This window comes from Chiloscyllium punctatum, chromosome 40 (genome assembly GCF_047496795.1).
Source record: "Chiloscyllium punctatum isolate Juve2018m chromosome 40, sChiPun1.3, whole genome shotgun sequence".
Classification (NCBI taxonomy): domain Eukaryota; kingdom Metazoa; phylum Chordata; class Chondrichthyes; order Orectolobiformes; family Hemiscylliidae; genus Chiloscyllium; species Chiloscyllium punctatum.
Window position 1 is genome coordinate 17758018 of NC_092778.1, and position 14450 is coordinate 17772467.

At 40.9% G+C, this 14450-nt stretch overlaps 1 protein-coding gene across 1 annotated transcript in view; it reads left to right on the plus strand.

Annotated features, from left to right (window-relative positions):
- The window catches only part of LOC140464399 (ectonucleotide pyrophosphatase/phosphodiesterase family member 7), a 34482-nt gene extending 20237 nt beyond the window's left edge, over positions 1-14245 (plus strand). Inside the window, exons 4-6 of the mRNA XM_072559394.1 lie at positions 2608-2842; positions 6858-6984; positions 14085-14245. Coding sequence (XP_072415495.1) covers positions 2608-2842; positions 6858-6984; positions 14085-14148 — 426 coding nt within the window. The 3' untranslated portion in view covers positions 14149-14245. The remainder of the gene's footprint in view (positions 1-2607; positions 2843-6857; positions 6985-14084) is intronic.
- The last annotated feature ends 205 nt before the right edge of the window (positions 14246-14450 follow it).

Here is a 14450-nt window from a genome sequence, read left to right on the forward strand (position 1 = left end):
TATTTCATATAAATACAGTCATCATTGTGCAACACTGTAATTCAGAACGACAATATTTAGTTCATCAGGGTCCAGTTCTTTCTAAGACAATCTGGTTCCATTTCCTACTCTATTCTCATTAGAAGATCTGGCAGTTTCATAGAATAGAACCATAGAATCCCTACAGTGTGGAAACAGGCCCTACGACCCAACAAGTCCACACCAACCCTCCAAAGATTAACCTACTCAAACCCATTCCCCTACCCTATTATCCTATATTTGCCCTAGACCAATGCACCTAACGTACACATCCCTGAACACTAAGAACAATTTAGCATGGCCAATTCACCTAACCTGCACATCTTTGGATTGGTTATGGACCAGCCCAGATGGCCCTCAAAATATATTAAGAAGGTAACCTAGACCTTAATTTCTTTTCTTATTTGAAAGGTAAATGTGAGGTGCTGCATTCCAGTTACAATTTGATTGGTCAAACTACTTGATGTTATTCAAACACAGTAGTTAAAATACAACAAAATAATGGATAACTTGAAATAGCTTTATTCGAAAACTTAACAGAATGATAGATTATTTTACTACTGAACAGTAACTTTTCCAATTTAGTGACATCCCATAAACACACCCTTGGCAAAAGGCAAACTCAGAAAACACATTGTTTCATGTGCCGTTCTCTAATCCCAGAGGAAAGAAGATCAAAAGACAATTCTGAGAGGAACAGAGACAGTGTAGCAGCCAGGAGAGATTTACCACCTTCCAACCCTGCCTAGACCCCAGCAACAACAACTGAAAGCTAACTAAAAATCCTGGAGAGCTGTGAGAGCTTAACCACACCCACTTAGGCTGCTACTATTGTTTATACTTAAAAAAAACTCCAAGGCTTTAACTTCTCATAGACTGCTCTCTCTCTAAAAGAAACCAGGGCAACACACACCTCTTAAAGCCACATTGTCACACCCGTATCCCTGAATGCGTAATCTCCTCAACATGCTGATCGAGTTCTTTTAAAGTAGTTGACTATTTCTGCTTCAACCACACTATCATAAGGCATAATGACACTGGACTAGCAGTCCAGAGACCAAGCTAATCCTCTAGGAATGTAAGTTCAAACCCCACTACATCTAGTAGAAGTTAAACTCCAATGGTAAATTTGGATCAATAAACAATAAATCTAGGATATGTAGCTAGTTCCACTAACTCGGAGTTGGTAATTCAATCCAGCAAACCTACTTCACCATCTAATACCATCATGGCTAATCTCATCTCAGCCTCCACTCCACTTTTCAGCCCCCCTCTGTTTTACCCATTACCAATTAAAAATCTGTCTATTTCCTCCTTACATTTCCCCAGTGTTTAAGCATCCACCACACTCCGGGATAATGAATTCTACAGATTCATGACTCTGGGGAGAAGTAATTCCTCCACACCTCTGTTTTAAATCTGTTCCATTCCTTATCCTAACACTTTGACCCCTTGTTCTAGATTGTTCCACAAGGAGAAACATCCACTTCACATCTACTTTGTCAACTCCTTTTAGCATCTTATATACCGCAATTATATTTCATCTCATTCTTCTAAACTCCAGTGAATATTGGCCTAAACTGCTCAATCTCTCCTCATTAAGATAGACTTTTCAGCTCTGGAGTTCATCAAGTGAACCCAATAGTGACAATGGCAACTATTATCAATTCTTATAAAAACCCATCTAGTTCACTAATCCTTTGAGGGACAATCTCGTACCTTATCTGGTCTCACTGACATGTGACTTCAGATCACACAATGTGTTTAACTCTTAACTACTTTCCCAAAATGGCCACTCAGCTCAAAGGCAAGTAGAGAGGTGCAACAAATGTTGACTTTACCAGCAATGCCCACAACCCATGATAGAATTTTTAAAAACTACTTTAACCACATATCCAAAGCTTTTAATTTATTGTTGAGTAGAGTTTTACATCTTTATTTCTAATTCTAGTGTAAACATTTTCCACCACCCAGCTCCAAAATGCAGATTTGCATAAATGCATTTGTTTGAGGTGGTTGACTGATTTGTACATAAGTAAGGATTGATTGCTATTAATCTCACTACTACTTTTACAGAAAACTCTTTTTTGAAAAGATATCAAGTTTAGTGAAGACATTATTCATTTGGTTAATTTGCAATACACACGCACATACCCAAACGTGTGCACACATACACATACACATTCACATTCATACACACTCACTCACACAGATAGACCACTCACACAGACACACACATAGATACACACACCCATAAAGACACACACATCCACACAGACACACACACACACACACACCCTTAATTTCTGCAATAGTAACAGATATCTTCACTGTTTGCTCTGAGGGCCAATGAAACAAAACAAAAACTGCAGGTGCTGGAATCCAAAGTAGACAGGTAGGAGGCTGGAAGAACACAGCAAGCCAGGCAGCATCAGGAGGTACAGAAGTCAAGGTCCTGAGGAAGGGTTACACCCAAAACGTCGACTTCTGCACCTCCTGATGCTGCCTGGCTTGTAGTGTTCTTCCAGCCTCCTGCCTGTCTACTGAGGGCCAATGAGACATTCATTAATTGACCACTTATAATTGCAGAGAATCATACTTCATATCAATAGAGGAGATCATGGATTTGACAACAAGGAAATGGACATGAAGATGTTTTTCCGAGCTTTTGGCCCCGATTTTAAAAGCGCTTACCTATCGGAGCCTTTTGACAGTATCCATATATATCCTTTAATGTGCAACTTATTAGGAGTCAAGCCCGAGCCTAACAATGGATCATTGGCGATTACTGAAGGAATGTTGTTCAATTCATTTGAAAATTCAGGTACTGACTAACTCTTTCTGAATACATCTATACATCTTCTTTGGCATTTACGTGCAATTTATAATAATAATCCTTTCAACTAGGTGCAGGCTAATACATTTTAAATACTTTTCACAACATTGACATTTACAGGAATTAGTAACATCACCCATTCAATTGCTAACAGTGTTATACACTGTTAAATTATTTATTATATCCATGGAAGGGAAGTGATTCATCTGCCAGCATTTAGGCACTCCATCTGACAGCCTTATAAAATGGGTATCGGATAAAATGGAGCTTCTGAAGTCAGTGTTTAAGGCCCAACGACCTTCAGCTGCTTCATCAACTACCTTCTCTCCAAATTAGATCAGGAATAGGGATATGCATGAAAGATTGCATGGTGCTCAGTTCCATTTGCAACTCCTCAAATCCTGAAGTGAGGCAAAATGTGGACAACGTAAATGATGAGTTATTTTCATGATATTGAAATGCAAGGGGGCAATGACTATCTCCAACAAGAAAGAATCAATCAGTGTTCCCTTGATGTTCCATCACTGCATCCCCTAAAATCAGCATCCTTGGATAACCAGCCACCTACATTGAGACGGTTAGGAGTACAAGAGGAAAGCGAGACGGGCAAAGAGAGAGTAGAAGAAGATAATGGCAGTTAATGATTGGTAGGCAATATCTTAGTGCTATTATCACTGGACTGTTAATCCAGAGAATCAGGTAATGTTCTAGGGATCTGATTGGAATCTCGCCATGCCAGATGATGGAATTTGAATTCAATAAATGAATTAAGAATCTAATGATGACCGTGAATCGATTGTCGGAAAAACCCATCTAATGTCCTTTAAGGAAGGAAACTGTCATTCTTACCTGGTCTGGTCTGCATGTAACTCCAGACTCTTAGCAATATGGTTGACTCTTAGCTGTCCTTTGGACTCTTAACTGGATGGTCAATAAATGCTGGCACTGCCTGCAGTGTCCTCATCCTGCGAAGGAATGACAAAAAGCAACAGAAAAGGGCTTGCAATAATTGTTTACCAGCTTGCAGATGTTAAGTGAGTTGGAAAGGGTTGTACTTATTGGGAGCAAAAATGGTAAATTTTCAGAGGGACGGGATAGACTAGAATACTTCATATCAGTGTTTCTATAGGAGAGGAATGTGAGGAAGAATATTTTTACACAGTGAGTGTTAAAGACCTGGAACTGTCAGCCTATGAGGAGGTGGAACGGAAAGGATCAAAGATTATAAAGCTGATTGGATAGATATTTGAGAGAAATAAAGTTGCAAGACTATGGGATTAGGGCAGTATAAATTATAGGAGCACAGACTGAGTCAAGGACTGAGTGGTTCAGACTAACTGGAGAATTTGAAACAGGTATCTCAGGTAAAGTTTTCTCAAGCTATAATTAGATTAACAGTCAGATTCTGAATTAGGATATTAAAACTACAACCTGCTTAAGAAAACGTGTTGAACAGAAATTATCTGGTAGTGGCAGTAATCTTTCAAATACTGGGTCCACTTATTTTTGTCATATATATAAATGATTTGGATGTGAACACAGCTGGTATAGTAAGAAAGTTTGCAAATGACACGAAAATTGGAGGTGTAATGGACAGTGAAGAAGATTACCTCAGATGATAATGGGATCTTAATCAGATTGGCCAGTGGGCTGAGGAGTGGCAGATGGAGCTTAATTTAGATAAGTGTGAGGTGCTGCATTTTGGGAAAGCAAATCATGGCAGAACTTATAGACTTAATGGTAAGGTCTCAGGGAGTGTTGCTGAACGAAGAGACCTTGGAATGCAGGTTCATAGTTCCTTGAAAGTAGAGTCGCAGGTAGATAGGATAGTGTAGAAGGCATTTGGTATGCTTTCCTTTATTGGTCAGAGCATTGAGTACGGGAGTTGGGAGATCACGTTGTGGCTGTACAAGACGTTGGTTAGGCCACTGTTAGAATATTATGTGCAATTCTGGTCTCCTTCCTATCTGAAGGATATTGGGAAACTCAAAAGAGTTCAGTAAAGGTTTACAAGGATGTTGTCAGGGTTGGAGAATTTTACTTAGAAGGAGAGGCTGAATAGGCTGGGGCTGTTTTCCCTGGAGCGTTGGAGGCTGAGGGATGACCTCCTAGAGGTTTATAAAACTATGAGGGGCATGGATAGGATAAATAGGCAAAGTCTTTTCCCTGGGGTCGGGAGTCCAGAACTAGAGGGCATAGGTTTAGGGTGAGAGGGGAAAAATATAAAAGAGACCCAAGGAGCAACCTTTTCATGTTGAGGGTGGTGCGTGTATGGAATGAGCTGCCAGAGGAAGTGGTGGAGATTGGTACAACTGGAACATTTCAAAGACATCTGGATGGGTATATGAATAGGAAAGGTTTGAAGGGATATGGACCAACTGTTTTAAATGGGGCTAGAAATGGGGCTAGATTAGGTTGGGATATCTGGTTGGTATGGGCAATTTGGACCGAAGGGTCTGTTTCCGTGCTGTACATCTCTATGACTCTATAATTAATGGTTCTTGGCTAAATGGTTGCTCATTAATCTAGCAGGGGACGGACTTAGCAGTTTCAACTCATAGTGGGTCACCTACACTTTATAAAAGCTAACAGGTTTCCCACTGGTGAGAATGTGGGAGTATAGAGTGAGCCAAAGCCAGAGTGCTTTAAGATATGACTGCTAACTTGAATATTTGGTGCTATGATCGAAGCAGATGCTAATATTTGTACTCTATCTTAGCCTCCAGTAGCTGCTGAGTATCCAAAGGCATTAGATAGATTGAACAAGCAGGTGATTATTTTGTGAGTTTTCAAATTTTATTCCTTTAGCCAGCATCAGTATTTTGTACTGGTACAATGTACAATGTAAGTATTACATTCACTTCTACAAAATATAGTTTGTTCTAATTGCATTAAATATATAGCTTAGCTAGTTAAATTACTGAATAGAACAAAACATTCTGAACTTAAAATGTAATTTGTTAAATAAAAGGCAATAAAGATGTCAGGATGGTGATGTGTTGGAGCTGTAACATGTGGATATTGACTTCATTTAAACATTGAAGTTGCATTCCTGAAAGTTTTGACTTTAAGTGAAACCAGTTTAAGTGACTCCTGGATTCCCATATCAATTAGAGTTAGTTTCCTTTGGCTATTTATTGCTTGAGAAAGGGATAATCTAGGAAACTATAGACCGGTGAGTCTTACATTGGTGATTGGGAAGCTATTGGAGAGAGTTCTAAGGAATAAGATTTACTCGCATCTCTCTCTCTCTCTCTCTCTGTATATCTTTCTCTATTGACTTGGGAGAATGCAGTCAGTAGCAGGGGAGAGGCTGGGCAGACTCCTACAAGCTGGTCCTTCCCATACCACAGAGCAAGAAAGTGATGCAGCATCCAATGGGTTATGAGCTTACTGGTGGGTTGCTTCATGTTGGGCCAACTTTCACATGGACGACAAGCTGTTAACCAGCAAATCCACCAGCAGCGACAATAAACAAGTACAGGGCAAAGTTCAGCCAGCAGTTGAGACCACGAGAAGATGTTTTACTGGAGTTTTTGTTTCTGTTGTAGCACTAACAGGGTTGTGACAGTGGCCATTTTATTGTGTGGTCCTCCTCTATTCTCACTGTTACAGCACCAAGAGGAGGTGATGAGCTAGATTTTACTCTGACCCTGCTCCCTGGATGAAAATCCTTACACCCCCCCACCCCTCCACCACCTGCACCGCCCAGATTAGAGGTGGGAATGAGATAACAGAGAATCTCCTGACTCTTGTTTCATGGTACAAGTGTGAAAAGACCATTTAATATTCATTTCAATTTACCATAAACAATCTGTGTGGAAATCTGCTTGTACATGTCAGTGCCTATGTCAGAGACAGCATTGTTGAATAGATTTTGCCTTGAATGCATTGTCATGTGGACTTGTGTATACTTTATCACAGTTTTAGTTTGCTATCACAGGTGAATCCATCAATGATATCCAAAGGATTCGCAGGTTCAATTCATATTATTTTCTTTTAGACCTTGAAGTGGTGTCCTTTAGATCGGATCGACTTTCTGGAATCATCGGGTTAGGTGCTGTCGCCACATTCCTCTTCTTAGTCGCTATCATACATGTGACCTACTACGCTGTTCTTAGAAGCAAAAGGTAAGGACACGATCAAACAATGAATTGTTGTATGGTCCCTTTCTATTCAAATAAAACTGTGGCAAAGTTGAAAATGTGTACTCTGTAGATTTATATCATCAGACTTTAAATCAGTGAACTATTGTCGGCTCAAAATGTTCTCATAAAGTAACAACTATGAATGAGATTCTTGTGGTGTACTTACTATCTCTTAACCGGAAAATCTGGGTTCAATTCCTACCTCCCCTGGGAAGGTATCATAATATGCCTGAACAGGTTAATTTAAAATATATACTTTTGAAAATAATTATAGAGAATTCCTGCAGTGTGGAAACAGGTCCTTCGGCCCAACAAATCCACACCGACCCTCCGGAGAGTAACCCACCCAGACCCATTCCCCTATCCTACATTTATACCGGACCAATGCACTTAACCTACACATCCCTGAACACTATGGGCAATTTAGCATGGCCCATTCACCTAACCTGCACACCTTTGGATTGTGGGAGAGAACCAGAGCACCCAGAGGAAACCCATGCAGACACATGGAGAACATGCAAACTCCACACAGACAGTTGCCTGAGGCTGGAATTGAACCTGGGTCCCTGGTGATGTGAGGCAGCAGTACTAACCACTGAGCTACCCTAATTATGAATAAAAAAACAAATTCAGGCTCAAAGGGGCATGCCAACAGAGTGAACAATTTAAAAATGAGAATTCAGAGTGGGTACTGATTTATTTTATGGAACTGAAATTGTCCATCAGATTTTTAACTTATCAACCAATTGCCTGGCAGCTTCTAAACTATCAGTCAATTGTAAATAAGTCATTCAATGTTAATTAGATATTGGCCCAAAAGTTCCTATCTCCAGATAGTCGAAGATCTGGTGGACCCTGAGAGTGAGCTTCAGGACTCTCAGAATAGGATAGAGTGATAGAGCTGTACAGCACAGGAAACAGACCATTTGGTCCAACCCATCCAGATATCCTGACTTAATCTAGTCCCATTTACCTGCATTTGGCCCACATCCCTCGAAACCCTTCCTATTCATGTACCCATCTAGATGCCTTTTAAATGGTGTAATTGTACCAGCCTCCATCACTTCCTCAGGAAGCTCATTCCATACATGCACCACCCTCTGCTTGAAAAAGTTGTCCCTTTGGTCCCTTTTAAGTCTTTTTCCTCTCATCTTAAATCTATGCCCTCTAGTTTTGGACTCCCTTACCCTGGGGGAAAGACCTTTTCTATTTCCCCTATCCTTGCTCCTCATGATTTTATAAACCTCTATAAGGTCACCCCTTAGCCTCTAACGCTCCAGGGAAAACAGTTTCAGTCTATTCAGCCTCTCCCTGTCGCTCAAACCCTCCAACCCTGGCAACATCCTTGTAAATCTTTTCTGAACCCTTTCAAGTTTCACAACATCCTTCCTATAGGAGGAAGACAAGAATTGCACACAATATTCCAAAAGTGGCCTAACCAATGTTCTGTAGAGCTTCCACATGACCTCCCAACTCCTATACTCAATGAACTGACCAATATAGGCAAACATATCAAACACCTTTGTCGCTATCCTGTCTACCTGTCACTCTACCTTCAAGGAACTATGAACCTGCACTCCAAGATCTTTGTTCAGCAACACTCCTCAGGACCTTACCATAAAGTGGATAAGTTCTGCCCTGATTTGCCTTTGCAAAATGCAGCACCTCGCAGCACAACTCCATTTGCACAATATGTTGTGATTCACTGGGCTAGCGTGCTGTAAACCAAGGTCCACTATTTCCAGAGCCGTACCGAACTTCAATGTGTTAAGATGAGCACTGTATCCCAATTTACTCAACTTTCAGATCAAGATAGGTAGTAAGCATGGACCAGATTTCTGTATCAAATATAAATTATTACTTGAGAAGTAATTAAACTATAGCTACAAGTAAACAGATATAAACCATCAGCACATGACAATACTAGAGTCAAGATTAGAGTGGTGCTGGAAAAGCACAGCAGGTCAGGCAGCATCCAAGGAGCAGGAAAATCGACGTTTTGGGCAGGAGCCCTTCATCAGGAATCAATCTGGAGGTCCAATCTCCAGTAGCTGCGTTCCTCACTTTTCGCCTATATGACAATACCAACTGAACTCTACTCCCTTTATAAACTGCACACATGAACAATAAAGGGCTACCCCACTGTCCATGGAATCGTTATCTGTGGTTTCAGTTATCCATGGTTTACCGCGGCTGGAACATATTATAGGGAACGTTCCAGAACCAGGGACTAGGAGGTTGCCGGGAAGGTATAATTCTCATTGAATTGAATGGACTTGTACCTATCCATGGTTTCAGGCTTCTGCAGTAGGTCCTGGAATGTAATGTAAATAAAATCCGAAAGGACTGTGGATGCTGGAAATCAGAAACAGAAACAGAAATTGCTGGAAAAGCTCAACAGCTCTGGCAGCATGTTGAGATGAGTCAGTTAATGCTTTGGGTCCAATGACTCTTCCTCAGAACAGAAAAATAGTCTACTAGTAAACTAGTAAAGAAAAGTCAGTTCAGTGGTCTTTGCTTTCTGGGTCCGATGTTGAAATGATCTTTCTCCAGTTAGCCAAGCCCTGATTTTCACATGGCTTAGTTCTGGAATGAGCTTGGTGGGTCCCTTCTATGACCTTCTGGGTTATCAGGGTTAGGGACAGAGGGTGTGTCCACAAAACACTGATGATAACCAGAATGTCAACCTTCTTGGCACCACAAGAGTAAGTTGTTGGTGGGACTGATTCCTGTTTGCTTACCAAGACCAATGAATGTCATAAAGGAACCATTATGAATTTATCACCAGCGATGGTGGGTTGTAATATTCACAGGGAATGCTGTGAGTTACACACCCTGTTGGCTGACCAGTTGAAGGCGAGTGGTTCAGAGTGGGGAGCTACTCATAACCCCTTTCGAAAATGTTACCACAGTTTGTAAATTAATTGGCATTCCCCAATAGCATTGCCACCATTTTCCAGCTGTGAGATAATCCGTGACTGCACCGCCTTTATTTTTAGAAACACATTGCTGCTCACAGACTCCCTGCCACCCCCTACCCCCACCTGACTTCCCCCATCTTGTGACTTCTCCTTAACCTCTCCTGCTCCTTTCCTGTCACTCCGAGCTCTGTTTGTGCCTCACTCACTCCCTCTCCTTGCCTTCATTCGCGCAAATAACATTGAGCTTGTATAGGATGTTGGTGATGCCTCTTCTGGAGTACTGTCCAGTTCTGGTCTCCCAGTTACAGGAAGGATATTATTAAGCTGGATAGGGTTCAGAAGAAATTTGTAGAGTTATAGAGATGTACAGCTCAGAAACAGATCCTTCGGTCCAACGTATTCATGCCGACCAGATAGCCTACATTAATCTAGTCCCATTTGACAGCACTTGGTCCACATCTCTCCAAACCCTTCCTAGTTATATAACCATGCAGATGCCTTTTAAATGTTGTAATTGTACCAGCCTCCAACACTTCCTCTGGCAGCTCATTCCATACACGCGGCACCCTCTGTGTAAAAATGTTGCCCCTTTTAAATCTTTCCCATCTCACCCTAAATCCTCTGGTTCTGGACCTCACACCCCAGGGGAAAGACCTTGTTTATTTACCCTATCCATGCCCCTTATGATTTTATAAACTTCTGTAAGGTCAGCCCTCAGCCTGCAATGCTCCAGGGAAAACAGCCCCAGCCTCTCCCTATGGCTCAAACCCTCCAACCCCAAATTTACCAGGATGTTGCCAGGAATGGAGGGTTTGAGTGATGATAGGCTGGGACTTTTGTCACTTGAGCATAGACAGTTGAGAGGTGACCTTTACAAGTTTATAAAATCATGAGAAGCATTGATAAGATGAAAAGCAAGTGTCTTCCCCCTAGGATAGGGTTTTCAACACTAGGGGGCATATGTTTAAGGTGAGAGGAGTATGATTTTTAAAAGACATGAGGAGTAATTTTTTTCTCAATGGTATGTGTGGCGTGAACTTGCAGAGGAAGTGGGGCACGTGAATACAATTACAGTTAGATGAGTACACGAATAGGAAATGTTTGGAGGGATATAGGTTAAGCGCTGGCAGTTGGGACTATCTTAGTTTGAGATTATGGTCGTCGCAGACTGATTGGACCAAAGGGTCTGTTTCTATGCTGCACGACTCTATGAATGTTCAGGGAGGCAATTAGAGAGAGAGGGAGAGTGGTAGAGGCAGCAATATGCAGGAGAGCTGGGAGAGGCAGCGCGATGGACAAGGTTCCAAGTGGTAAGACGGGGAAGAGGCAAGAAGCAGCCGACTTGGAGAAGGGCAGTGACAAGGAGGAGTGGCCAAGAGAAGGGGGAAGCAGGAGGATTGAGGTGAAGAACAGCATTGGGTGTGCTGGGGCAGAAGCAATGAGTTAGAGGCAATTAAGAAGTAAGTAAGAATCGCAAGTGTGGTAAATTGGTGAAAGTTGAGTTATTAGGGGTAGTTAATGCAGTGATCAGAAATAGAATTTTTGGACCTGTTGAGCAGCTAATAGTTAAAGGAGGCAATATAACTCTGTCTATCTTGTTATATCTTTATATGGGAGAGTGATTTTCGTCAAGCATACTTTGGTAATCTTTCAATTATTTTAAATTTTTGGCAAAGGATATGCAACACAAAACCAGGCAATTTGACCTGACATCCAGGCTATTCTATTCAGGTCACCTCCACCTAAATCTATCATCATAACTCTTTATTCCCTTCTCTCTCAAATGCTTATCTGGTTTCCTCTTTAAACTATCTACTTCAACTTCTTCTCTGTGATAGTGTTCCACGTTCTCAGTACTCTGAGGGAAATTCTTTTTCTGGATTGCCAATAGAATTTCTTGGGGACTCTCTCGCATTGAAGGTCTCCAGTTATGCTCATCCCCAGAACAGGGAACACTTCCACTTTTTCAAACAATTTTAAGGTCACCCTCAGCTTGTTCTTTCAATTGAAAAGAGATTCAGCCTGTTAATCCTCTCTAATCTGTTTAGCCATGAATTTCTGACAGCACCCTTCTCTGCACCTTCTTCAATTGTGGTAATCAGAACTACACACAATGTCCTCAAGTGCAGGTTAACCTATGCTTGATGCAGATTTAGCATAACATCTCGGCTTTTAATTTGATCCCTGTAGAAGTATAACTCAGTCCCCAGTATTTTCTTAACGGCCTTGCTAATGTATAACACAATTTGTAGTGGTTCTCCTTTTTCTTTTATTCATGGGAGGACCTGGCTAGACCAGCATTTATTGCCGATCCCTATTTGCCTGGAGGGTAGTCTGTCACACTGCTGTGTGCTTGGAGACAAGACCAAGGACAGCGGTTTCCCTCCCTAAGTGGCATTAGTGAACCACATGGGTATTCCCCCAACAACTGGCAACAGTTTCATGGTCAGAATTGCAGATATTTATTGAATTGAAGTTCCACTACCTGATGTGGCAGGATTTGAACCCAGGTCCGTCGAACAAAAGCTGGATGTCTGGATTATTGGTTTAGCAATAACACCACTGGGGCATTGCCTTTGTTTCTCTTCCCTGTATAGGCTGCACCCTCCCTATTCTGTGAACAGATTTTATTACCTGACATTAAACTTTATTTGTCCTTTCTGCAAGTTCTTTATCATCCTTCTGTACTTTATTCCAGTTTGACCTGCATTGATTTTGTATATATAATTAGATTAGATTCCATACAGTGTGGAAACAGGCCCTTCGGCCCAACAAGTCCACACCGCCCCCCTCTGAAGAGTAACCCACCCAAATCTATTTCCCTACCCTATGTTTACCCCTGACTAAAGCACCTAACACTATGGGCAATCTAGCATTCTCAGTACTCTGAGGGAAGTTTTTCTAATCATAGGATTCCTAAAGTGTGGAAGCAGGCCATTTGGCTGATCAAGTCCAATCTTATCCTCTGAAAAACATCCCACCCAGACCTACCCCTCACCCCCACCCTATGCCTGTAAACCTGCACTTCCCATGGCTAATCCACCTAGTCTGCACATCCCTGGACATTGGGCAATTTAACATAACGAATCCACATAACCTGCACATCATTGGACGGTGGGAAGAAACTGGAGGAAATATATATGAAATTATATATGAAATTGCAATCTATGAACTGTATATATTCCCATGTCCAAACCACTTAATGTAAATTGTGAACAACAGTTTACAGAATCGCCACGGTGTGGATATAGGCCATTCGGCCCAACAAGTCCACGTCAACCATCCGAACAGCAGCCCACCCAGACCCATCCCTCTAAACTATCCCTGCATTTCCCATGGCTAATGCATCTAACCTAATCATCCCTGAACACTATGGACAATTTAGCATGGTACATCTTTGGACAGTTGATCCAACACTGATCCTTGTGAAACACCACTTTCCATCTTCTGTTCCTTTTCTCCTGCTCTCTGCTCTCTGTCTTGAAGCCAGTTAGCAACCTTATTCTACTCCTTGTCCCCATCTCCACACTCTCTGTCGTTTGTTGGTCTATTTCCGGCCTATCAGTGTATATTGAAAATTCTGAGAAATCACCATCTATATTATCGTTATCTCTATAACCAACTCAGAATCACTACAGTTGTTAAATTCCATAAATTGTGCAATTTAGTTGTTTGAAAAATGCACCATCATTTCTCCAGAGTCATAATCTTATTGCATATGGATTGATTGAATTGTTCCCTGCATTGTACCACTCAATGAGGGATGGGTCATGCACAATACAGCAACATTGCTCAATATAACTTTCAGATGACATTGAGGAACCTCCTAAAAATGGAATTTATAAATTAATTAAAAGTATTACATATTTAAAGATACATCCTTAGAGGGGTGATCATATCTATACAATTTTTAAAAAATCAATACAGTTACTGAAAACCTTTACGCAAGAAAAATGAATTGAAACATAATTGGTAAGAATGGGGTCAACACAGAATTTTTATTCATCAGTGTAACTTTTCTCTGTCTAAGAAAGACAGAGCTGACCTGTGCAACAAATATTGCAAGTTTATTACAAACCTTCTTTTAACCTAAAGTGGTCTAAGTTTATTCTTGATCTAGAGATGTCTATGTAACTTCTAACATGTTTCTTTATTCCCCAGGTCTGAACACAGAAATCATGGCAGAGTCATTGAAAGAAAAGAAACTTCAGCTACACACTTTTGAGGTCCTTCTGAAAAGTTGATTTCAAGCCAGTTTTTCAACTGTAAAATGTTTAAATGGTGTTTTAAATTCACCTATTAAATCAGTTTTGAAATGTCAATGTTTGTTTGATGATTTTATTTTCTGTTTCTGTGTGACTCTTCTTCACTTTTGAAGATGTCTATTACCCGGATAAAGATGGTAAATTCCTGCTGGAAAGAAAATGGAGACAATGCCATTAAATGCGTGTTCAAATAAATTGAAGAGATCAAACTACAAGCTTAAGTAAAATCCTTATTCTGATAGTCTCAATAAACTGGATCAAC